Below are 24,098 nucleotides of genomic sequence, written 5' to 3'. Positions count from 1 at the left end.
CCGGGTTCGTTCTCACGAGAAACTTCCCCCGGCGGCGTTCGGCGGAACCGGGGGCGAGGGAACGGCCGCACGCCGGCTGAGCGCAGGCTGCTGCTCACGTTTTAATGAGCTCTGCTCTAATGAGCTCTGCTTTAATGAGCGGGGCTGAGGGCGGCTGGGGACAGCCGCCAGGGTGTCCCCGCGGGTTTGTCCCCATGTGGGTTTGTCCCCCCGCCTTGTGGGCCATGTCAGAGCTGGGGGCAAGGGAGCAGCCGGTGTGGGGCAGCCCCCCAAGTGCACCCTGTGTGGAGCAGGACTGTGCTGTGCCCCCGAGAGTGGGGGGAGAGGGGGGAGACAGAGGGACTCCAGCCCCTCTCCCAGACTGTGGCCACCATCCCATGGGGCACATTAGTCTCTGCCACAGTGGGACATTACGAGGGACATGACAGTGGGACATGACAGTGGGACAGGGTCTCTGTGGGCAGCATGGCTGCAGTGGCAGGGTGATGCTGTGCTGAGGTAGACATCCAGGCTGGGCTGACCCAGCCGTGCTGACAGCCAGAACCATGTGGACCCCAATGTGTCCCCTCTGCCCAGGATCCAGCTGTCATACCAGGGCTGGTTGGGGACCACTCGATGGGGGAAAGAGCATCAGGACACAGAGACTTTTCCCCTTCCTGCCCCCCCCCTTCCCATCCCACACCAGGGTCACCCCAGGGGTACCTGACTCCCAGCCTCGGCAGCAGCTTCCTCCGGGCTGGGGGAAGGTCCACAGCATCCCACATTCCCAAGGAGACCGTGGGAAGCTTTGAAAAAGTTGGCCTAGCTCTGGGCTGCCTATTTATAGCATCACTCGCTCAGCTCTCTCATGCTTCTGTTCCCCAGCGTAGCTGCACGGGACTGTTTATATTTCCTCTGCTCTGCTTCCCCCTCGGCCGTCCTTCCCAGGAATGCTGCTTGGTATGGCAGACATGGGGAAGTTGAGGAGGATTTGGGATGAGTTCCTTGCCCTGACCAGGATGCCGTTCCCTTCCAGGGGGACAGCCTTATGTCATTTCAGGAGCCCCTTGGCTTGCTACCTGAGCTGGGGCTCCTGGCAGCCTTATAGTCAAGCAGGCAAAGGTGTTTTGGGGATTTCAGAACAGCCTCACAGCAGGGCTTGCAGGGCTGGTGGCTGCAGGAGGAGATGCAATCCAGGAGAGGAGGGATGGGTGCAGATGGGTGCTGCAGTCTGCCCAGCCCAGCTGGCCCTGCTCCCATCCCAGCCCCATGCCTGTGCATCCACGCTGAGGTTGGAGCCTCTGTAGCTGAGGGGCTGTCCCACTGGGAGCCCTTTTGCCTTCCTGCCCTTGCTGGGCCAGCAGCATCCTCCAGGATGTCACTTTGGCCCCACTGAGGACAGGGTGGGTGGGAGAGGCAGAGCCCCCCTGGCAGGGGAATTGAGGAGGTGACCCATCCTTTTGGTATGGGGAGGTGTGTGCTCACAGCCTGCTGTGGTGCCCGGGCTGGGGGGAGCCCTCCTGCCCACTGCCCTCTGGCAAAGGGATGTCTCAGCCTGGCTCTGGTGCCTCCTGCGCCCACGCAGCTCCTTCCACTGGCATTGCTTCCCACGGGAGTCAGATGCCCGTGGTCTGCCAGCCTCAGGCCTGGCTCCAGCCAGCTGCAGAGCCTCTGCCAAGGGCAGAGCTGTCATCCCCCATCACTTCTGACCCACAACCAGCCCCACAGCTCAGCCTTGGGCTCCCCCTTGCCCGCTCTCCCTGCCCAGCATCCCGTCTGAGGGAGCTGCCCCCAGAGGAGGGAGGGATCACCCCGGGGATCACCCTGGCATTGGAGCAGTGTTGGTTTTGTGTCGTGCTCTCCCAGGCAGTCCCTCCCCGTGGGCAGCTGTTACCACCTCACCCGGCCCCTCCGCAGCATCGCTGCCAACAGCTGCATCCAACACGCCAGCCCAGCTCCCTGCTCCCTGCTTCCTGCTCCCTGCCGCGGCCCCCCCGCATCCCGCAGCAGAGTGCTCTGAGGCTGCATGGGGAGCAGGGCTGGGGACCCTGCTGGGGTACCGGCACTGCGCCCCAGTCTGAGCTGGGAGGGATGGGTTGAGATGGGGGGGAGGGAAGTTGCCAGCAAAGCCTCCAAGTGCCGCTGATCTGGCCCTGAGGAGGCAGCACCGGCTCCCCCCAGCTCGGGCTGCCTCAAACCAGTTGGGCTGCACCCACACAATGGGCTGGAGGAGGCTGGGCTGGCTCAGCAGTGGTGTGGCTGGGAGGTCTCCTCAGCTTCCTCCGTGTCAGCCTGGAGCTGGTGGGCTCCTGGCACCCTGCAGGGGACAAACAGCTCAGGAGAGATTTCTGTCCCTCAGGCTGCCACCGGTCTCCTGCTGCAGGGAGCTGGACCCCTTCCCAGCATCACCCCAGCTGGGTGCCGGGGTCCCTGCCCAGCTCTGCTGGCACTGGGGACCTGCAGCAGACCCACGGCCACCCTGAGGCTCCCCACTGACCAAACCACATTGTCAGAGCCAGGTCACACCACCATGTCCCTGCCCGAGCCCTCAGCACCAGGGGGAGAGGACACAGGGCAGGGGGTCTCCCAGTGTCCCCCCTGGGAACGTCTGCCACGCATCCCCCTACGCTCACCTCTGGTACCATCCACACAGCCCGGGCCAAAAGCCCTGTCCCTGGCCTCCCCGTGTCCCGCCTGCCGTACGTGCTGCTCAGCCGGGATGGAACTAATGCAGGAACCGTGGCCCCACGCCACAGCCAGCACAGCGCGGGAGCGGCTGCGGCATCACCCTGCCCTCTGCCAGCTCTGCCACCGGCCCGGGGCTGCCCCCGCTGCTGCCCCCTGGGAAGCTGTGCTGGAAGCTGTGCTGGAAGCTGTGCTGGAAGCTGCCGGATGGTCCGGGGCACCGGCGGGGAGCAGGAGCCAGCGTGGCCGGCGCTGTCGGCTATCGAATCTCCAGCTGTCAAGTTTTGGCTGCCGCAGCCGCGCAGCTCAGGTGCAGCAGTGTTCTCCCCACCAACAAATGGGTTTCCATCCTGCTCGGCACCGATCCTGGGACGCGTTCCCTTCTCCAGGCCCTTCTGTGAGCCGGCCCTGGTGCCAGCGTGTTGGAGGAGGGGGACAGGCCCTTCCTGCCCCACATCCTGCTGCCTCAGCTGGGAACTCTGGGCCCGGCTTGGCCAGCACTGCCTCTTCCAAGCGAGCCGCGCTGGCTGGCGAGAGCCGTGTTTGTGCTGGCAAGGAGGCCCCTGTGCTGGAACCATCAGGAGGATGAGCTTGGCACCGTGTGGCTTCTCCCACCCTGGCTGCCGGTCTCTGGAGAGCAGGCATCCTGCCGGGCTGCCGGCTGGGACCGGAGGTGGCTGCTCCCGGCGGTGCTTCTCTGGGGGTGGGAGATGTGGCACCTCTGCACCCTTCCTGGGCTGCCCAGCGGCAGAGCCACAGTGGTGGTCACGATGCAGTCGTGGCCTGTGTTGGTCACACCAAAGGGACGCAGCTCGTGGGCCATGGCTTCTCCAGCTCTGGAGTGGCCAAGTGCCACCTCGGAGCTGTGGACACACGGACACCCTCCTGTGCCCACCCCATCCCTCCCACCCGGCACAGAGGTGCTGGAAGCATGATACGGGGTTTGGCTCTTGGCGGAGCCCTCTGCTTTGCCTTGCCAGCTCTGAAATCCTGAGCAGGCTTTAATTGGTGAAGGAGTGAGGGGGTTGTGAGCACTGCTGCGCCGTGGGGCAGGCGCTGGCTGCCGGCTCCCCACCGGCGTGCCGGGAACCGCAGGACCCATCTGGGGCCCACATGGGAGCTGGCAGGCAGCTGCGCCGGCCCCGCGGTACCTCAGACCCTCCCGTTCTCTGCAGAGCTGCACGCAGGGCTGAGGAGGGGACCAGGATGGGGACAGTGGGTTGGGGACAGCCATATCATGAGGTCCCGGCCCACCGGGAGCCCTGGGGAGAGGCAGAGCAAGACTGAGGGGGTCGGGATGGTGTGGGGAGCACGGAGGGGCTCAGTTCACCCTGTGTTTTGGTAGCATCTGGACACATACCGGGCACCCAGCTCCTCCATCCAGGATTTGGCGTGGACCAAGAGCCTGGGGATGCAACTGGGGAAGTAAGTCCCTGTCACCCCAGCCACGGCTGCGGTCAAGCCTCTCGCCATTCCTGATGGCGTGGAGCAGCTTCCTCACAGCACAGCAGCCCCTGAGCCCCCTGGTTAGGCTCGGGGTGAGCTGCAGGGGGCCAGGGAGCCATCCTGTGTCCCTCACATTCACATACTTGCTGACAGCTTCTGCTCCTTGCTAGGAACCGGGTCAGCCACTCCACAAACCACAGTGGCACCAGCAGGGGCTCAGGGCTGTCACTGCTTGCAGGCTGTCCCCTCTGCACTGTCACCATGGGCACTTCTCAGCCAGGCCAGGAGCCAGCACTCAGCTCCAGGGCAATCGCGGCCACTGCTGATGAAGCAGACATCCCACACATCATGCTCAGCATGGCCAATGGCCATAGTGACATCCATGTCTCCTGTGCTTTGCAGAGCATCCCAGGACACGAGCACAACAAGGACTCTCGGCTCCTCTGGATGGGCTCCAGCGATTGCCTCATCTCTGTTGGGTTCAGCCAGGTACCGTCCTCCTTGGGAAGCAGCCCGAGTGCTACCGGGATGTGCCAGCCCCTGTGCTGGGGCCCCAGCTGCTTTTTTGGGTGGCCTGTCCCCATGAAAGCAGGAGGTCCCCTGTGTGGGGACAGAGGGGGTTGGGGGTCTGTTTGGTGCCCTCTGACGTGGTGCCTGTGCCCCTGCAGATGCGGGAGCGGGAGGTGAAGCTGTGGGACACACGGCAGTTCAGCGGGGCGATGCTCACCGTGACCCTGGACACCTCACCCGGGTAGGGATGGGCACTCACCACGGGGTGGGAGGGAGGGCACTGGGGACCCAGGGCAATAGGGAGGCAATGCTGTGGTCAGAAAGCCATGGACAGTGTGATGGCAGAGCAGGAGGTGGCAGGGAAGTCCTGGTGCTGGGCACGAGTCTGGAGATGGCACAGCCACATCCCCAGCACCAAGGATGGGAGTGTGGCAGCAGTGCCAGACACGGCACAGAGGTATCCCCAGCAGAGCTGGGCTGGGTGTTCTCTGGTGCCACGGTGGGTGGTGGCACCACTGGGGACAGCGCTGGCAGTGCCTGAGGTGGCAGCTAGCCAGCATGTGCACTGGGGCAGCACGACAAGATGCTGTGGGTGACCAAATCCCTTTGGCACTGCCCGTGTGTTGGCGTGGCTCTGCCCTGACTGCCTGCTCGTGGTGGGGCCATGGTGCTTTGTGCCATGGTGACTGCCCAGCCTGCTGTGGCAGGGCTGGCAGCAGAGCTATGCTCAGTGGGTGTCCCCTGAGGAGGTGGCAGAGGAGCTTTTGTGGCTGTGAGGGGTCAGCATTCCCTGTCAAGGTGTGAAGGAGACCTCTGCGAGGTGAGGAATGCTCTGGTTAGACCTGGCCTGGCCTCTCCCATGCTGCCCGGTGACCTGGAGCAGCACTGTGATGCTGGCAGGGAAACAGGAGGAGGAGGAGGAGGCAGTGCCTTCATCCTGAGGAGGCAGTGGGGCTTTGGGTCAAGATCTTTGCTGGGCTGGAAGCTGACAGCTCTCCCCAGAGCTGCTGGCAAAGAACAAGGATGTGGGGACCCTCCCTGCATGCCAGGCTGGCTCCATGGCAGGCCAGGATGCTGGGGCAGGCTGGGCAGTGCTATGGGGGCTCTGGCAAGGAGTTGGGAGAGCTGTGGCAGCAGGGCTGGTCCTTGGCCACCTTGCTGGCATCCCCTGCACCCAGGTGTTTGCTCCCAGCCAGTGCTGCTGGCAGTAGGAGTGACAGAGGGGAAAGGCTCGGGGACAGGCATGATGGGGAGGTGCTGGCACGGTGGCCTGGGGAGCAGCCCCGGGTGGGAGCAGGGTGGGAGGCAGATGGAGCATCCCTCGCCTTCCTGCATGCTCCTGGGGCCGCTGGCTCCCAGCTCTGTGCTCCCCACCCAGCTCGGCCACATCCAGCTGCAGGGAGCAGCCATCCTTAGTGTCCAGAGTGAACACTCCCGAGCAAGGCTGGGGCACACAGCACGCTGCAAGGGGACGCTTTGGGGGTCCCTTATTGCTACCAGCGGGGAATCCAGTCAGAATTACCCCAAATCCCGCTACTTCTGGCACCCTGCGTGCACTGGCCTCCCCACCAGCGCCAGGCCGGGGCGAGGCAGCCCCGGTTCACTTGGCTGCAGGCGGGGGCCGCGCTCGGCCCCTCCTGTCGGGCTGGAGTTATTTTGGCTGCCGGGTTTATCGGCCTCCAGGAATGCGGCGGGCGGGAGCGTCACGCCGGGCTCTGCCGGGCTGCGGCTGCGTGGCGGGGCCATACCGAGAGGGGCTGGGGGCGGAGGGGGTGAGCAGGGACCCCCTCCCCCTCACCGAGGAGATGCCGAGGTGCTGTTTTTCAGGCAGCCGCAATGGGGCCGGCCACGATTCCAGCCCAAACCGCTCCCTCCCCGCCTGTAAATCTGACGGAGATGACAAATGGCAGAGGGGGATTTGGGGTGGGTCCCGGCAGAGGGGCCGAGCAGGGGCTCTGCTCCCCCTCCGGCTGAGCCGTCCCCACCGGGAGCTGCGCTTGGGAGCCCCGGAGGGTTTAGGAGTCCCCGGGACCCCCACCCCGGAGGCAGAGCCCACCCAAGGGAGCCGCGGGCTCGGTGGGGCTTGGAGCTACGTGGATGCCGTGGGGCTGGGTGTCCCCAGAGGTGGGACACGGAGGGATGGAGGGACATCCAGCAGCGCCGGCCATGCCGGGAGCTGCACTCGGGGAGCAGCAGCTCATTGAGGAAGCAATCAGTGGGCGGGCAGGAAACTCATACCAGTCATTACTGACGCCGGGACGGCAGGAAGGGGAGACCGCAGCCCACCGCGTCCCCACCGCGTCCCCACCATGCCCTGCTGAAGAGGCCCAGGCCTGCCAAGCAGCATCACATGTCCCGGGCAGCCTGTGGCACCCCAAAGCGGGGCCGTAGCATGTCCCACAGTGAAGGGACACCCCCAGAGTGCCCACCCTGGTGCCCATAGCCACGCTGAACCCCGGGGGGGGGGGGCTGTGACCCAGCCCCAGCATCATGGGGGAAGAGGGCAGAGAGCAAGGAGAAGGCCATGGCCCCATTGACCCAGCAAGGTCATTTCAGGGGTCCCCCATTCTAAACCCTCAGCAGGAGAGATCTCTATGGCTGCATAAACCTCATTTTTCATCTCCCTTGCTGTGCCAGCTCCGTTCCCAAGGGCTGATCACCCCCACTGATGCCCAGGCCCCCAAGGGAGCCAGTGGGTAAAGGCAGGAGTGGCCCTGCCCCCTCTCTGCACCACGGTCCTCAACATGTCACCTTTGGGTACCCGCCACTCCACCTCAGGTTTTGCCTTCCCTTCCCCACCCCGGCCCCCTTTAATTAGATCAAGGAGCAGCAGGGTAGGAGCCAGAAAGGGGCCTCAATAGGTTATTGTTGCCCTAAATTGTAACCAGCACCAGCGGGGTTGGGTTACTGGCTCTGGCTGGGGGTCACCAACCAGACCCTGCTGCTGCACACCCGGTGGCTGTGGCACTGCCAGGGGACAGTGCTGTCACTGTCACCACACTGGGCTGGGGAGAACAGAATCTCCCTTTTGATGCTGCATCTTTTGGTGTCCCAAAAGTGTCCCCAGGTGCCCACTGTGGCCAGCTCAGGGATGTGGCTTGGTCAGTTGGCAAAGGTCTCAGGAGCTGTGTCCCCATGGTGTGTGCTGGCACTGGGCAGGCCCCTATGGGGCAGGATTGGTGGTGGAGGCTGAGAGATGAGGATGGTTGCATCCTCGCCACTCTGGATGGTGCAAAGTCCACCAGAGCTGGGAGGTGCTGGATCTGGGACCGGCCTGCAGCAGGGAGCCAGCATGGCAGGATGTTTGCAGAGGGATTTGGGGCTGTTTGGCTGGAACAGGACTTGGAGGGGCCTGGTGATTCCCCAGGAACACTGCCCAGGGATGTTCAGCCCTCACCCCCTGCCCCTGCCCTGGTCAAAGCCCACAGCTGAGCTCCTAGGTTCAGCCCTCGGGTGCATCAAGGCGCGTGTCCCCACTGTCATCGTGCCACCTCTCCACGGTCACCAGCTGTAAGGGGACCTCAATGGCTGCTGCTGCTGCTCCTATCTTGCCTGCCCAATGCCCTGTGTGCTGCTTTTCCCTGGGACTTCACAGTCCTTTTCGATTGTGCTGGGCATTCTGGAGTGTCTTTGACAACCCTCACGTCAGTGGGCAGGTCTTGGTGGCAGAGCCATGAGCAGAACAGGTCCACCCCTGTCTTCACCCCTGTCCCTAACCATGTCCCCCTGGAGACCTCTTGCTGTCAGCAGGGAAGGGGCTTTTCCTGTTGCTCCCACCTGGCTGCCGACCTCAGCCACGAGGTGGGTGGGAGAGGACACCCCGTCAGGTGCCACCCCCATGGGACTCAGCCCCGTGGGGTGAGATGCTCCTGGGTGGCTGCACAAAAGGGTTAACACCAAGGCAGCTGCCCGGCCTCACTGCCTGCCCCAGTAATTACACCGTGTAAAAATAGCCCCGTGCTACACACGTGGCTGCTCGGGTGGGAAGGCAGCAGTGCCCAAATCACTCCCAGATGGGCCTCAGCCTCAGCCCACTGCCACCTCTGCATCAGCACCATCCTCCCTGGCTTTCCAGGAAGCTGGTGGGATTTCTGCCTCCCCACAAGCTCTTCCCGGCAGTGCGTGGAGCTGTGGGACAGGAACACACCTTCCCTTGTCCCAGGGGAGCGGGGATGGGGACCCCCTGCTCTGAGGCAGCACATCCCCAGGGACTCTGCTCCAGCCATGGGGACCTGGGGGACCCAGGGGACCAGGCTTTAGTTACCATGCTGGGAGCCAGGGATGGTTCTTTGGAGGCCACAGACCTCCTGGCCTGCAGCTGTGGGGGTGTGGGCAGGACTGGGCCAGTGCTGGGGCAGCAGGACTTGCCCACCAAGTCCCCCATATCCTGCTGGTGGCTTCTAGCCAGGGCTCTCAATTAGCGGCCCTGCTGGATCGCCTAGCCAGAGAGACACTTTTTTTTTTTTTGGTTCATTTCAGGGGGTTTTGCAATCCCTCCCCAGCACTGATTCAGCTCAGAGGAATTAGCAGAACCGCACACTGTGCCGCTCGGAGCCGCTTGGCGCGCGCCGGGGCTGCCAGTGGCCAGGGGGGATTTTTTCACTTGGTTTTGGGGAGCTGTGGGGGTTCAGGGGCTGCAAGGACACATTTTGGGTATTGCCCATCTCTGGTGGAGCTGCCCAGGTGCAGATGTGGCTGTTGAGGGGGGCCTGAGCCCCACAGGACGCTGAGCTCTGTCCCAGCCACAGTTCCCTCACACCCCCTGTGCCCAGACAGGGCCCCACTGCTCCCTGGTGCTGCTCCAGCCCCTTCCCCACAACCCATGGCTGGCTCCTGACTCCTCTGAATCACCTCAAAAACCTCGGCTTGGAGCTCTCTGGCTGCCCTACACCTGCCTAAGCCAGGCCCTCCCCATGTTCCTGACATGCTGGAGTAGCCGCTGTGGCATCTCCAACGCAGACGTCATTTTGGAGCTAATGGAAGTCCCCAAAGAGTGACAGGACCTGCTGAGGGGTTGTGGGGGTCCACAGCACCCACCTGGGATGTGGAGGGTGCCCTGCCAGTCTCCAGCGAAGTGAAAGTGGGGAAAATGGCTTCATGAGGGGAGGGCACATCATGAAGCCAAACAGCAAGGAAAGCAGAGTGGTGGGAGGGAAGGGACTGGAGGGACCCTGCAAGGTCCTTGCTGGCAGGGAGGGGACATGGAGGAGCCACCCCTGTGCCCATCTGGGCTCGGGGGGCTGTGGTGGTGGCCAGCCAGAGGCACTCAGCATGAGGCCTCGGCTCCACTGGGGACTTTTCTTCTCTCCTCCTCGCGAGGCTGGAAAATATACAAAGCTCGCAGTGAAAATATTTACACAGCAGCAATTTTCGGAGGAATTTGGGATGTTAATTTGAAAAATCTGTGGGGAGAGGACCACAATGGGCCCTTTGAGCGGGCGAGCGTGGCCATCGCACCGAGCCGCTCGCGCCAGCGAGGGGCCCCTCCTGCCGCTGCGCCGGCCCTAATGGGAGCCAGCCCTGCCGGAAGCCCACCTGGGAGCCGGGGGGGCTGCACCAGACGGCCCCTGCCGCCACCCCACTCCCCTAATTGCATCCAGAGCCACCGGGGCGAGTGGGAGTGGGGCGCCCGCGAGGTCAGGGCCGCATCCAGCAGTAAGAGTGGTGTCTGCCGGAGAGCCGCGGGCCCCGGTGCGGCACGGCGGTGACCCTCAGCTCTGCTGGCGGCAGCCGACGCGCTTCGGCCCCTTTTTTTTGCTCGTTCTCTCCAAATCAAACATACCTCGGCGGGCAGGGCCCCAACCTGGAAAATTCCAGCCCGAAAGATAAAGGATTGGAAAACGATTAAAACCAGAGGGGTTGGAGCAGAAACCACTTGGCAGCGGGAACCTGCCGAGCTCCCAGCCCGGGCCAGCGCACGAAACCGGCTGTTCCCGGGGCCAGGCTGGGGGGGGCTCACTGTGGGGGCCCCCTGAGCCTCGGCTCCAGCTGCAGCCCCCAAGTTCAGGGGCACCCAGCAGGCTGACACTTGTCAAAGGCACTTGGGGACCTGAGGGGTGCCTGTGTTGGGGGAAAGCCCCTGCAGCCCCTGGGTTAGGGTTACTGAGGTTGGGCTGGGCTGTTTGTCCTGCAGGCGGCCCCGGGGCCATCTGGCAGGCAGGAGGGATGAAGTCAGGCTGGATGATGTGCAGGGCAGGGGCTGATTTGAAACCCGTGGCCGGGTTGTTTTGGGAACACCTCCTCAGCGCCCGCAGTGGGGGGCAGAGCCGGGAAAACTCCCCTCTCCACCCCTTTGACTCATCCTGGTGCTCGCCAAAACCAAACAGGAGGACCGGGCTGACCTTCCCGCTCCTCTGCAGGGGACACACCACCACGCTGCCCACACCACAGGATGGGCAAGAGCATTGCTGTTGTTTTAATTTTTTTTTTTTTTTTCTTTTTTTTACAAAAAGGATGCCCTTCTGGTCTGCCTTACAAAAGAGATGTACACAAACCTGTACTGGAAAAAAAAAAAAAAAAAGCTTTCCCAGAAGAAATGGGAAATAACCGTGTATAAATACTCTCTGAGTTCTTAAAGCTTCAATTCCCGGTTTGCCTGCTCGGCACTTCCTTCAGCCCGGGGGTCCCGAGGGTCCCAGCACCTCGTCCAGGCCTTATTGCTCACATCAGCTTCCAGGGAGTTGAGAGTCACAGCCCGTGCTCTGCTAAAGGACCCTTGTTACCAGCACGTGGATGTCCCTTAGCTGAGTCACCGGCGGCTTTCTTTTCAGCAATAGCTAAAAACAGCCCCCCCAGACCCCACATTAAAAACCCAAACCCCCTCTGTTTCGCTGCCCATGTTCTGTGTTGAGTCACAGAAATCAAGGCACTGAGTGGTAAAATTAGCATCTCCTCCCAAATTGTGGCAGCCTCTCTGAAATTGCAAGTTACGGGTTTGGGTTTTTTCTGCCTTAATTCAGTTAACTCCTCACCCTGAAGGGACGCAGCCGGAGTTCAGCCCTGGTCTGTGCCAGGCACCCCTCTCTGGCAGCCCCATCCCTCCTGGCTCAGAAGTAGGAGGGTTTGAGCCCCGGGGTGTTGTTGTTGCTGGGGTAGTGAGACTGCATCAGTGGGACCTCACACTCGGAGCCGCTGGAAAGCATGGCGGGCTCTGGCACCTTGTGGCCGTGGCTGCCCAAATCCCCATTTTCCAGGCAGGCTTTTACCCCTTCCAGCTCCAGCGGGCTGGCGTCCACCCCGGCACTGGCGTGGGCCTTGGCCCGGCGATGCCGACGGTAGTAGGTGCCGGCAGTCACCAGCACCACCAGCAGCAGCACGGCGGCCAGCGCGGGGACGATCATCAGGGTGAGGTTACTGTCCTTGCCCTGGGTGACAGGGGAGTGCTGCTGGTGGCTCACCGGCAGGGTCTGTGCCTCGGCACAGTGCTCCTCCTTGGAGACCTTCTCCCCCAGGGGCCCAATGCAGACGCGGTAGGTGCAGTTGGGCTTCAGCGCCCGCACGGTGTATTCGGAGAGGGAAGATGGCAAACGCAGCATCACCGCCCGCTTGTCCGGCCCGGAGAGGTTTCGGTAGCTCAGGCGGATGCCCTTCAGCTGTGCTTTGGACTGGACGTAGTTCTGCAAGTCCACTTTGAGAGAGGTGCTGCCGACCTGCACGATGCTGATCCCCCGGCCGGGCGGTGGGGACGGCGTTGCTGGGGACGGCGTCGTCCCCATCGCCTCCACCTCGCAGTAGGTCCCAGCAAAGCCCGCTGGGCACAGGCACTCCAGGTGGTTTTGGGGACCCAGGTGGCAGGTGCCACCATTCAGACACGTGCGAGGTGGACAGATTGGTGGTGGAGGACTGGTGTGTGCCGGGGGACCACTGAAGGGCACTGGTGTGGAGCTGCTCTGGGGAGCCCCAGCCCCCGGGGTGGGAGCAGCGGTGCTGGGCTGTGGCACGGGGGGGCTGCTGGTAGGGAGCGGGGCAGGCGGCGTCGGCGTGGTGGTGCGTGGGGTGGTCGTGGTGGTTGTGGTGGTGGGACAGCCAAAGTCTGCATACTGCAGGTGGTGGAGGAGCTTGCCAGAGTTTTTTGGGGGGAAGTGGCAGCGCGTCTCCTCGGGCCGCCGGAGGAGCACGCCGGTGGCGTTCACCCACTGCACCAGCCAGCTCATCTGGCAGATGCAGTTGAAGGGGTTGCCGGCAGCCGTCACTGCCCGCAGCCTGGGGAAGAAGGTGGAAAAATCCCGAGGGATGGTGTTGATGTTGAGGTTGCTGATGTCCAGCTCCTGGAGGTTGTGAAGGTTGTGGAAGTCCTCGGCCAGGAGCTGGGAGATGCGGGCGTTGCCAGCCAGGCTGAGCTTGGTGAGGCTCCCCAGCCGCCGCAGCACCGCTGGGACACGCTCCAGCAGGTTGTCAGAGACATCCAGCTCGTGGAGGTTGTTCTGGACCTGGAAGAGCTCCTCGTTTAAGCTCGTCAGGCCCAGCCCCGCGATCTTCAGGGACTCGATGTTGACAGCGTGGAAAGCCCCCGCTGCAATGGCTGGGATCTTGTTCCAGCTGATGTCCAGCAGCAGGAGGTTGGGCAGGTTGAGAGGGGGCACAACCCAGAGCTGGTTGTTCTGCAGCTTCAGCTCCAGCAGGTTCTCTAGCGTGTCAAAGGCAGTGGCATGGATGTGCTGGATCCTGTTCTTCTGCAGGTAGAGCCTCTCCAGCAGCCGCAGCCCATGAAAGGTCTCATTGGTGATCTCCTGCAGCTGGTTGGAGGACAGGTCCAAGTTGACAAGCTCCGTCAGGGGCTGGAAGATGTTTTTCTGGATGCTGGTGATCTTGTTTTGTGAGAGGTCCAGGAGCTGGAGGGAGGGCAGGCCCGCAAAGCTGTCCTCATTGAGCATCGTGATGCCATTCTCAAAGACATAGAGGGAGAGGGTGTTGGGGGGCAGCCCCCGGGGCACAGTCTGGCCCCGTCTGGCTGCACACAGGATGGTCTTGGGGTCTTGGCACTGGCAGCCTGCAGGACAGGCCCCAACCAGCTCCCGGGGGGCCAAGAGAAGCAGCGTGCAAAGGATGAGCTGGTTCATGGTGTCAGCTCTGCAGGAGAGAGAAAGGCAGACAAGGTCAGGGGCCAGGCCCTGCTGGGGTGTTGCCCAGGCTGAGGGGTTCCTCAGACTCCCTCAGCTACTCCTGCTGGGGTGGGAAAGCCATTTCCTTGTGCCCTGCTTGGGACCCTCTGGCCCCAAAAGGACTGCAAAGGGAAAAGTCCCCACCACACTCCTGCCTTTGAGAGTGAAAAGGCATGAGGACTTTGGACCCCTCTCTCCCCCTCCCCGGACCCCAAGGATTTAGGGATGTGGTGCCTCTGTGTGCCTCAGGCTCTAGCAGGAGACCCTCCCCCCGGCTTTGGCCTGGCCTCTTAGTACCATTTCTGGTGGGGCACTATGACCCCCACAGGCTGCAAATCAAACACAGGGGCTGGGGAGTGGGGGGAGCCCAGAGCCTGCCCAGCACACCCAGCTGGGCTTAACCCTTAGCTTGTGCTGCCGACCCACAGCTGCACCCATGGGTCTGCTCCTGCCTGCGTGGCCAGGGGCAACAACCCCCTTGGGAATGGGGCACCAGGGACCTGCTGTCTCCTGCCATCCCATGGCAGGGACATGTGGGGAGGTGGCAGAGCAGGGTCCCCAGACAGGGAAGAGGCAAACCCTGCCATGCTGCCAGAGGTGGGGGTGCTGCCAGCCCCCTGTCCTGCTGGCCCCATCCCCGTCCCTGGCTGTCACCTCCTCCGAGCTGTCCACAGCTCCAGCAGCCCCGCTGTGGCTGTGAGGGGCCCACCACATGCCGGGGGCTGCCGGGTCACCCAGCTGCACGTGCCGGCTGCCCCCACTGCCCCACCACCACGGGGGGCCCCATCTGGTGTGGGGACACCACATCCCCCGTGGGGCCCAGCCCTCCTGCATCCCCCCCGAGCCCCCCATGCTCGCCCCTCGTGTGGGCGGTGAGGGGGTCTGAGGGCTCTGCAGGGTGGGGAGCACCCCAGGGTGGGGTGTGGCTGCCGCAGGGCAGGGTCACCGCAGCCGCCTGAGTCACTTGGCTCTGCCCCACCATGGCCTCTACTGTCACCCCCGGCACTGGGGAGGGGTTGTGCGGGGTCCAGGGGGTCACCGAGTCCCCCCCCACAGCCCCCTCAGCACTGCCGGGTGCTGCTGCACCCTCACACATAATGGCCCAAGTGCCCACCGAGCTGAGCCAAAAAAGCATCACAGAGCCCTCATGAAGCTGCTCTTGGGGCTAAGGAGGGAAGACCCAGCACCTCTCACCCCCTCACCAGCCCTGGAGCTGGCTCCATCAGCCGGTCAGAGCCCAGGGCACGGGGTGCCGGGCACAGCCACTGCTCCAGCCTGCTGGGGTGGGCACCGCTGGAGCAGGACAGGCCCGGGGAGGTGTCGAGGCCGGGACTGGTTTTGCAATGCCAGGGTCAGGTTTCACTGACGTGTCCCGTGCTGCAACCAGCTGCTGACTCCAAGTCTCTCTCCTCGTCCCTTTAATTACGCTGGCATTTCCTCCTCGCTTGCCAGGCTCCCCGCTCCGCTGGCTCCGGGCAGGTTCGGCCGGCCCGGCCACGGCCTCGCCACAAGCAGCAGGCAGGCGGCAGGGCCGCTCCACCCGCACGCCTCTCCCGCGGCATCGCCCCGCTCCACCGGCACACGCCAGCATCCCGCCCCGGTGCGGGATGAGGGCACCGAGGGGTTGAGCTGGTCCGGGGTGTTCACCCTTCCAAACAAGACGGGGGCGGGGGCAGGGGAACCGCCTCTCCACTTCCCGGGGGTCTCCAGGAGTGGAGAAGGGGCCCCGGTTCTGCTGGAGGTGTTAGGACCGCCCTGCCAGCAGCCTGCTGCTGCCTTGGCTGGGCTCCCCCGCGCCTGCACCGCAGATATTTGCCGAATTATTCACATTTTCCGGCTGCGGGGAGGATCTGGGCTTGGATTCCCCCCAGTCCCAGCTCAGCCTTTCCCTGCCAGCCTACTGTGGTGGGAGTGCCGTGTCCCTCCTCCCTGCCTGCAGCCCCCTAGACCAGGTCATCCTGCTGCCTGGCCAGGGACGTGGCAGGGGACACTGCGCTTCACACCCACCGTGAGTCTTAGGGACAAGGCCGATGCCATCCCCGTGCTGCAGGGTGACACCTATGATGGAGGGGCCATACCCTTCCCCACTGCCCAGGGAAATGCCGTTCTCCTCGGAGAACCTGGCACAGCCGAGCTGTCCCTTACCCCCTTACCACACCGGCAGGCCAGGCCCCGCAGCTGAACAAAGCCACCGTTGTCACCGTCAGGCCAGCGGGCTGCCTCCACAGCCAGCGGGCACCAGCACAGGCAGGAGGGGGCCCCGCACAAAGCCAGGCCTTGGGCTCCATCCCTGTCACCACACGGAGGGACAGGAGGCCTTCGCCAGGCGGGACGCAGGCACTGCTCCCCTCCCGAAACAAGCCCACGTCGGCACATGCCCCCTTCCCGAGACGCGGCCAGGGGGATGCAGGATTAAGCCCTTAATCCTCTTCCCCTTCAACCCACCCTGCGCTGCGCAGCTCCCACCTCCTCCCAGGCTCTCCTCCCTATTTAATTAAAGTTTCCGCAGCAGCCCCAGAGGAATGCGGGCCTGGTTATTGCATTCCCCAGGGTGCTCGCCGGCCCCTCCGTCCTGCTCCTGCCCCTGTGACCCAGCCGCGCTCCCCAGCTCAGGTGGCGGCAAGGAGAAAAACCAGCAGAGCTGCTTTACCGGCAGCCAAACCGCCTCCGGAGGAGCCGGAACGCCGGCGGAGGTTGGGAGGAGGCTGGCAAGAGGTTGGGAGGAGGCCGGCAGCGCTGCCACGCGTGGCCCCGGCAGCACGGGCAGATTCCTAGGGAGTGACTGGGGTGACCGCGGTTGTCCCCAAGCGCTTCCTCTCGCCGCGTCCCGCCGGCAGAGCCAGCCGGGCAGGCAGCGCTTGCGTCAGGGCCACCCGGCAAGGCCACCCGGCCCTGGCGTGGTGCGGGGAAAAACAGTAATTAGTGTGATTCTTGATGGAGGCACTGCCCAGCGCTGCGGTTGGGTCAGGCCAGTCCAGTCACCCTGCTCCCAACAGGATGAGACCTGCTGGTGTGGAGCACATCGGCAAGAGAGGGTGCATGGGGGCACGCATGTGAGGATTGCTGATTGGGAAAAGGGGTCTTGGAACTGGTGCTCTGCTGGGATGCGCTGGCCCTCGTGGTAGTTGCCAGACTGGGACAGACACAGGAAGGGACATTTATCCCACGGTGGCCCAAAGTCACAGGCGGAGAGGGTGTCAGGGACCAGCATCCCCCCAGCACACACCAGGTGATGATGAAGCACACAGGGAGCTGGCAGCAGGAGAGGTGCTGGGGCATCCCTGCCGGCTGGCAGCCAGGCTGGCCAGTGGCCCTGCTGGCATCTGTCGCTCTGCGCCAGCCGGGGGGGAAACCCTTGCTGGCACTGCCTGGGGACCCCGCTTGGCCCCACAGCGGGTCAGTGACCCGGGACACCAGCCCCCAAGGACAGGCAGGGGCCAGGGCTGCCAAATCCCACCCCAGCCAAGCCCTCGGCTGAGGAGGGTGGTGGTGGACATGGCTGCAAACAGCTCCCAGCTTTGCCTGACCCCCAAGGGCAAGCCTTATTGCCACGTCTGCTGGGACATGGCGAGCACAGCACTGGCCCAGGACCGTGCTGGTCCCTCATGGGCTTTGGAGCCAGGTTCCACATTTGTCCATCTCTGCCCCATCCCCGTGGTGGGAGCACCACCAGGACCTCAGCACATCCCCATGGCAGGGCAGGCACAGGCAGGGACAGGGGACCCTGGGGCCCTGCCCTGCATCCTCGTCCCTCCCCACGGCAGTGCTGTCCCCCCAGCCTGTCTGAGGCCTTGCCATCAGCCCAGGCGGGGGGACGGCTTCTTGCCCCTGGCTTACCCCAGGCCTGGAGGGGAGCAGGGCTGGTCGACCCCTAGGCGAGGCCTGGCGCAGGGAGCTGGCACCGCTGCCCCGCCTGCAGCCGGGGCCTGGCTGATCCCCTGTCACCGGGGCGCTCAGCCGGCCCTGGGTCCCCGGTGGCCCAGCCCAGGGCCCCGCCAACGCCCCTGAGAGCCCGCGGAGACCCCCCTTCCATCGCCCGTGGGGCGCCGCTCCACGAGCCCCAGGCCGGGCGGCGAGGAGAGGCGCGGGGAGGGGGCGGCGGCCGAAGCGTTGGGGACTCACCGGGCGGGGGCCGGGCCGGACAGGGGCGGGCGGTCAGTCCATGGCGGCGGACGCTCCCTTCACTGGCGGCGCCGGGCGCGGGGGGCGGCTTTAAAACCGCGGGGGGGCGGAGCCTGCCCTCCCACCGCCTCCCCATTGGCTGCGGGGCACAGGGGGACGGGGCGGGACCTCCCAGAGGCTCCGCCCCCCACGCACCTGGGGCCCGACAGGGGCCGGGACCCCCGGGACCCCCCGGGTCACCGAGCCCCCCCGACCCCTGGCACCCCTGGTAACGGCAGGGGCTGGGTGTCCTTTGCACCTCCAGGGACCTCCGTATCCAGCGTACCGGGGGTGACCGGGGGTGCTGGCACCGTCAGAGCCCCTGCCACCCGCTGCGGAGGTTCAGGGGGCAGTGGGTGTCCCTCGCAGGGCCACCCTGGTGATAGCAAAGCTGTGTCAAGCACCGCAGGAAAACGCTCCCGGGTTGGCATCGCGGGCATGCCATGAGCCAGGCTGGGACGAACAGGCACCCAGGGGTGTCCTTGTTCCAGCCCTGGTGGTGGCAGTGGGACCCCGGTGCCTTCATGGTGTTTGCCTTCATTGTGCCAATAGTCCCAGAGCAGGATGGTGCCATGCCAGCCATGGTTGTCCCTTGTGCCACCCAGACACCCTGTGACAACACACAGCAGCCCTGGGGTGTCCCTGGCACTCCCTGCCATGACCAGCTGCCGGGGTGCCACATGGTCTTTGTTTTGCCATATTTCCTAAAGTCACTCAGTGTAAAATGCTGGCATGTCACAGCACGGTACAGCATGGCATGGCATGAGATGGCACAGCTCCCTGCCCTGTCCCCTACAGCCACCAAGTGTCCCACAGCCATGTTCTGCTCTGGCCACCGAGCAGCCCCTTTGGCAGGATGTTCCAGCTGGCACAGCCCAGCCACTGGGCCCTCCCTGGCTGGCTGGCACAGCAGGTGCTGGTGTGCCAGGGTGTGCCACACGCCTGCCCTGAACTGGTGCTGGTGGCTTCCCCACAGTGCCGGGTGCCCCAGCCAGGCACAGGGCTGGCTGCGGGGTGCTGGAGCAGCCCCCAGTGCCTCTTGTGCCAGGCCCCATCCTGCCCCAGGGTTTGGGGCTTGCAGAGCGGGGGAAGGTGCAGGACTCAGGGTGCTGCGCCCATGGGTGCCCCCCACTCAGCCCCCTCCTCCCTTCCCTCACAGGGTGGCCATCCCGCTGTATGACCCTGACACTGGGCTGCTGGTGCTGGCAGGAAAGGTGGGTCCCACGGCAGGGGTGAACAGTGGGGTGCAGAGGATGGGGGGGTATGGAGTGGGGGTGTAGCAGGGTGCAGGAGTTACAGTGAGGTGCATGTGGGTGCAGTGGGGTACAGAACACTGCCTGTGGGTGCAGGGGGGGTGCAGTGGGGTACAGAACACTGCCTGTGGGTGCAGGGGGGTTGCAGCATGGTGCAGAATGGTGCAGTGAGGTGGATGTAGGTGCAGGAGGGTTCCCCCACTCATGCCCTGTCCCTTCCACCTCTCTTCCAGGGAGAAAACCTCCTGTACTGCTTTGAGGCAGCACCCACACAGCCAGCACTCACCCAGGGTAAGCATGACCCCTCCCTAGCTGGGCTACCAGTAGCCGTGGGGGCCTGGCCCCTGTCTGTGCTGCCTGCCCCATGGCCACCTCACACTGTGGCCACCCCACTTGTCCCCAGTCACCCAGTGCAGGACAGAGGGCAGCACACGGGGCCTGGCAGCCGTGCCACGCCTGGCCCTGGATGTCATGGCCTGCGAGGTGCTGCGTGTCCTGCAGCTCAGTGACACTGCCATCGTCCCCATCAGCTACATGGTGCCACGCAAGGTGAGGGGAGTGGCACTGCCTGACGGGTGGCTGGGGCCATCACGTGGATGTCACCTCAATGGGTGACACCTGGCTATGGGGGGGCCTGGTCCCCAGCCTGGGGGGAGCAGGAGAGGAGGGAAACCTGGGTGCAGATGGTGGGTGATGAAGCGGGAGGGTGAGTGCTGGAGGCCTAAATCTGGGTGCTGGATGGTGGGAGACAGAGAAAGAGGGTGGGTGTTGGGTGCTGGAGGTTGAAACCTGGGTGCTGGATGGTGACAGTGGGTGGTGGAGGCTGGAAGGTGGGTGCTGGGTTCTGGGTGCTGTTGGTGGGTTTGCTGGTGCTCGATTTGGGATGCTGGGTGCTGGAGAGCAAATCCCACAAGCTGGGAGCTGCCTGCTGGGTGCTGTTGTGCCATGGGTGCTAGCTGCCAGATCCTGAGTGCTGGGTGTTGGAAGCCTTTGAAATGTGGGCACTAGGTAGCAGAGTCTGGGGGCTGGAGTCATGATCCTGGCTGCCCAATCCTGAGTGCTGGGTGCTGAAAGATGGGTGCTGGGTGGTGCAGGGGGTGCTGCTGGGAGCTGGGTGCTGTTTCAGAGGTCGTGTCCAGGAGCCAGGCAGTGTCTGACACCTACAGGCAGCTCACAGGGATGGGGCTCCATGTCTGGAGGGGCTGGGGGTGCCCAGGGGTGCCCTGGGGCCGGGTAGTGTCACACGGCAGCAGGACAGGGGCTGTGGGGTTTTGGAGACCCCACCTCACCCCGTCCCCTCCCCTACAGTCCACCCAGGACTTCCATGAGGATCTGTTCCCTGACTGTGCTGGGGTGCTGCCAGCCACCACTGCCCAGGCCTGGTGGGCAGGGGACAACCAGCAGGTCAGTGTCACCTGTGGGAGTGTCCCTGCTGGTGGCATCACCGGGGGCTGTCACCATCCCTGCCACTGCTCTGCCCTCTGACAGGTGGGGAGGGTGAGCCTGCACCCTGCACGGAGACACACCCAGACCTTCACCTCCCCTGTCATCACCTGCACCCAGACACCAGCACCCGACACCGGCCCCACCGACACCGACCGGAGTGTGAGCACGGGGCACTGGGGAGTGCACTGGGGGCACTGGGGAGCATTCTGGGGGCACTGGGGAGCATGCTGGGGGCACTGAGGGGCCCCCGCCACCTTCATCCCTCAGGACAGGGGAGGGCTGGGTCACTGCCTCCCTGCTCACCCGCTGTCTCTGCTGCAGGAGGGCAGTGGCTACTCCTCACCATCCTCGCTGGCCTCACCGGGCAGCACTGCCACCTCCCTCTCAGCCAGCACCGGCCCCTCCAGTGGCTTCGTCAGCAGCCCCAGCCAGAAATCCCTGCAGAGCATTTTGGGTGAGTGCGTGGCAGGGCAGGCTCGGTGTCCCCCGTGGGGGCTGTGCCAGGGACACAGACAGGACACTGACCCGTCCCCCCCACCCCACGCCAGGGCCCAGCTCCCGCTTCCGTCACGCGCAGGGCAGGGTGCTGCACCGTGACACCCACCTCACCAACCTGCGGGGACTCAGCCTCACCACGCCCGGCGAGTGCGACGGCTTCTGCGCCAACCATCGGCGCGTGGCCCTGCCCCTGCTCTCTGCTGGCGCACAGATTGCCATCCTGGAGGTACCCGCGGCATGGCGGCCGGCACGGCACGGCACAGGCAGGAGCAGTGGGGGTGACACCTCCTGTCTCTCTCCCACAGCTCTCCAAGCCCGGGCGTCTCCCCGACACGGCCGTGCCCACTGTCCAGAATGGCGTGGCGGTGGCTGACCTCTGCTGGGACCCCTTTGACCCACGGCGCCTCGCTGTGGGTACGCTGCCATCCCCAGGGCTACTGCCCCTGCACCGGCCCTGCCGGGTCACCTAATTAACCACTGCCCCCCCGTTTTGGTGAGGCAGCGGGTGAGGACGCCAAGATCCGTCTGTGGCGGATCCCCGAGGAAGGGCTGCGGGAGACCCTGCAGGAACCCGAAGCCATCCTGCACGGTGAGGGCCGCGTGGGGTGGCACACCGAGCACTCCACCTTGGGGACGAGCCGGTCTGGTGGTGTCCCCCAACCTCACGGGCAGGTAAGGATTGGCCACACGCTGCTCACACTTACCAGGTCACACCGAGAAGATCTACTCCATCCGTTTCCACCCCGTGGCATCCGATCTCCTGGTGTCCTCCTCCTACGACATGACGGTGCGGATCTGGGAGCTGAGCGCCGGGCGGGAGGCCTTGTGCCTGTGGGGACACACTGATCAGGTATGATGTGACGCACACACCCGTGGGGCCGTGTTTGGCCAAGCAGGGGGTCATGGGGGGATCCGTCTCCTCAGATCTTCAGCCTGGCCTGGAGCCCCGATGGGAAGAAGTTGGCAACAGTGAGCAAAGACAGCCGGTTACGGCTCTACGAGCCCCGGCGCAGCTCTCACCCACTAAAGGTACAGTCACGGCGGTGGGGATGGGCTGGAGAGCTGGGGGTGGGGGCAGGTGTGTGTCCCCCTTCCCCCGTGGGCACCTGCCCCCACCCCAGCTCTCTCTGAGCAGACAGTGACATTGACACCACACAGGAGGGTCCAGGTCCCGAGGGAGGCCGTGGAGCACGCCTGGTTTGGGTTTGCGGCGGTGACTACTTACTGGTGTCCGGCTTTGATAGGTAAAGAGGGGGACACCCTCCAGGGCAGAGGTCCCCAAGGGACCCCATGACCCCTTCTGCTGTCACCTCCCCGCAGCCGCAGTGAGAGGAGGATCCTCCTGTACCGGGCAGAGGCTCTGCCTGAGGGACCTTTGTCTGTCCTTGGCCTCGATGTGGCTCCATCCACCCTCTTGCCCTTCTACGATGAGGATACCAGCGTTGTCTTCCTCACTGGCAAGGTGAGGGTTTGCACCCCCCTCAAAGAAAATACCTAAAGGGAACTACGTGCCTACAGCACCCCAAGAGTGCAGAGGGGCCTTCTATGCACACCCCTGCCAGCTTCCATCTCTCTGCATCCCTAGGGTGACACCAGAGTCTTCCTCTACGAGGTGACACCCGAGCCCCCCTATTTCCTCGAGTGCAACAGCTTCACCTCCAATGAACCCCACAAGGTAAAGGCCAGGCCTGCCAGGGCTACACTGCCCATCCCCAACTCCTCTGCCTGTGATGCCAGACCCTGCTGATGCCTTCCCCTCCTCATCAGGGCTTCATCTTCCTGCCCAAAACGCTGTGTGAGGTGCGGGAGGTGGAGTTTGCCCGGGCGCTGCGCCTCGGGCAGAGCACCCTCGAGCCGGTGGCTTTCAGCGTGCCACGCGTCAAGGTCAGCAGTGGGGGGATGGCTGCGTTTGGGGGGTGGGGTGGGTGTGTGGGAGGCAGGGGACACCCCTGAACACCCCTTGACACCCCTTTCCCCCGCAGAAGGAGTATTTCCAGGATGATATCTTCCCTCCGACCCGCGTTTGGTGGGAGCCGGCGCTGTGCGGCAGTGCCTGGCTGGCAGGGCAGGACGGGCAGCAGCGCCGTGCCAGCCTGCAGCCGGGTGACATGACACCAGGTGGGTGCAGAGGGGCAGGGGACGGGCGTAAGGGGGTGTGTGTGTGGGGTGAAGCCCTCCTGCCCCACGGTGATGCTGCTCTCCCAGTGAGCGAGGCCCCGAAAGAGGCTCCGGCGCGTAAGTTTGTCCCTGCGTCCGTGTACCTGGAGGAGAAGTCTGACGAGCAGAAGAAGGAGGAGGTGGGTGTCAGGGGGACCCCCCTGGGCCGGGGGCCGTGCCCTGCGCATCATGGCTCTGCTCTGCCTCCCTGCAGCTCCTCAGCGCCATGGTGGCCCGGCTGGGCAACCGGGACGATCCTCTGCCCCAGGACTCCTTCGAGGGCGTGGACGAGGATGAGTGGGTATGTGCTGAGTGGGTGTGTGCTGAGTGGGTATGGACTGGGATGAGTGAGTATGTGCTGAGTGGGTATGTGCTGAGTGGGTATGGACTGGGATGAGTGGGTGTGTGCTGGGATGAGTGGGTATGGACTGGGATGAGTGGGTGTGTGCTGGGACAAACCCCGAGCCCCAGCCCCGTGCCTGCCCTCACACACACACCGCCTCTCGCAGGACTAGGCCGGGCTCCGGCACCTCAGCAGGACCGCGCCAGGGCCCTTCAGGCCCGGCAGGAAGGAGGAGCAGGCGGAGGATGCGGAGGAGGATGCGGTGTCGGCGGGCCCGGGGGCGGGGGGAGGCGCGGCGGGACTCAGGGCCGCACCCAGCCCGGGCCCGGCAGCACCGTTGGGCCCCGTGCCCGCCGCGGGCAGGCCCCGCTATTAAAACCGCTGCACCAGCACCCGCCTCCTGCCGTGATTTTGGGCCGGGGAGAGGGGTGGGGGTGAGCGGCACGGAACCGGCACGGAACCGGCACGGAACCGGCACCGGCAGAGCGGGACAGGCACCGGCAGAGCGGGACCGGCGGT

General features: G+C 64.6%; 2 protein-coding genes across 3 annotated transcripts in view; one reads left to right on the top strand and one right to left on the bottom strand.

Moving 5' to 3' along the window:
• The window catches only part of LOC103531127 (coronin-7), a 34,576-nt gene extending 10,525 nt beyond the window's left edge, over positions 1-24,051 (top strand). Inside the window, exons 8-28 of one of the 2 annotated variants that reach the window (XM_030459510.1) lie at positions 4,513-4,599; positions 4,779-4,861; positions 19,042-19,096; positions 19,369-19,426; positions 19,539-19,684; positions 20,444-20,539; positions 20,624-20,740; positions 20,903-21,035; positions 21,130-21,305; positions 21,385-21,493; positions 21,582-21,668; positions 21,787-21,929; positions 22,004-22,108; positions 22,238-22,323; positions 22,400-22,541; positions 22,665-22,754; positions 22,847-22,963; positions 23,062-23,197; positions 23,285-23,376; positions 23,451-23,537; positions 23,746-24,051. In XM_030459510.1, coding sequence (XP_030315370.1) covers positions 4,513-4,599; positions 4,779-4,861; positions 19,042-19,096; positions 19,369-19,426; positions 19,539-19,684; positions 20,444-20,539; positions 20,624-20,740; positions 20,903-21,035; positions 21,130-21,305; positions 21,385-21,493; positions 21,582-21,668; positions 21,787-21,929; positions 22,004-22,108; positions 22,238-22,323; positions 22,400-22,541; positions 22,665-22,754; positions 22,847-22,963; positions 23,062-23,197; positions 23,285-23,376; positions 23,451-23,537; positions 23,746-23,751 — 2,151 coding nt within the window. In that variant the 3' untranslated portion in view covers positions 23,752-24,051. The remainder of the gene's footprint in view (positions 1-4,512; positions 4,600-4,778; positions 4,862-19,041; positions 19,097-19,368; positions 19,427-19,538; positions 19,685-20,443; positions 20,540-20,623; positions 20,741-20,902; positions 21,036-21,129; positions 21,306-21,384; positions 21,494-21,581; positions 21,669-21,786; positions 21,930-22,003; positions 22,109-22,237; positions 22,324-22,399; positions 22,542-22,664; positions 22,755-22,846; positions 22,964-23,061; positions 23,198-23,284; positions 23,377-23,450; positions 23,538-23,745) is intronic. The other variant, XM_030459511.1, reaches the window with a different exon arrangement.
• Positions 11,043-17,928, bottom strand: VASN (vasorin). Its single transcript, XM_030459512.1, has 2 exons — positions 17,844-17,928; positions 11,043-13,689 (listed from the first exon to the last, which is right to left on the bottom strand). The coding sequence occupies exon 2, from the start codon at positions 13,677-13,679 to the stop codon at positions 11,667-11,669; it is 2,013 nt and encodes a 670-aa protein (XP_030315372.1). The 5' UTR covers positions 13,680-13,689; positions 17,844-17,928; the 3' UTR covers positions 11,043-11,666.
• Positions 24,052-24,098: the final 47 nt, after the last annotated feature.

The sequence above is a fragment of the Calypte anna genome, chromosome 14 (genome assembly GCF_003957555.1).
Source record: "Calypte anna isolate BGI_N300 chromosome 14, bCalAnn1_v1.p, whole genome shotgun sequence".
NCBI classification, from domain to species: Eukaryota; Metazoa; Chordata; class Aves; order Apodiformes; family Trochilidae; genus Calypte; species Calypte anna.
Note: the sequence above shows the minus strand (reverse complement) of the source record. Positions and strands in the feature narration are given on the sequence as shown.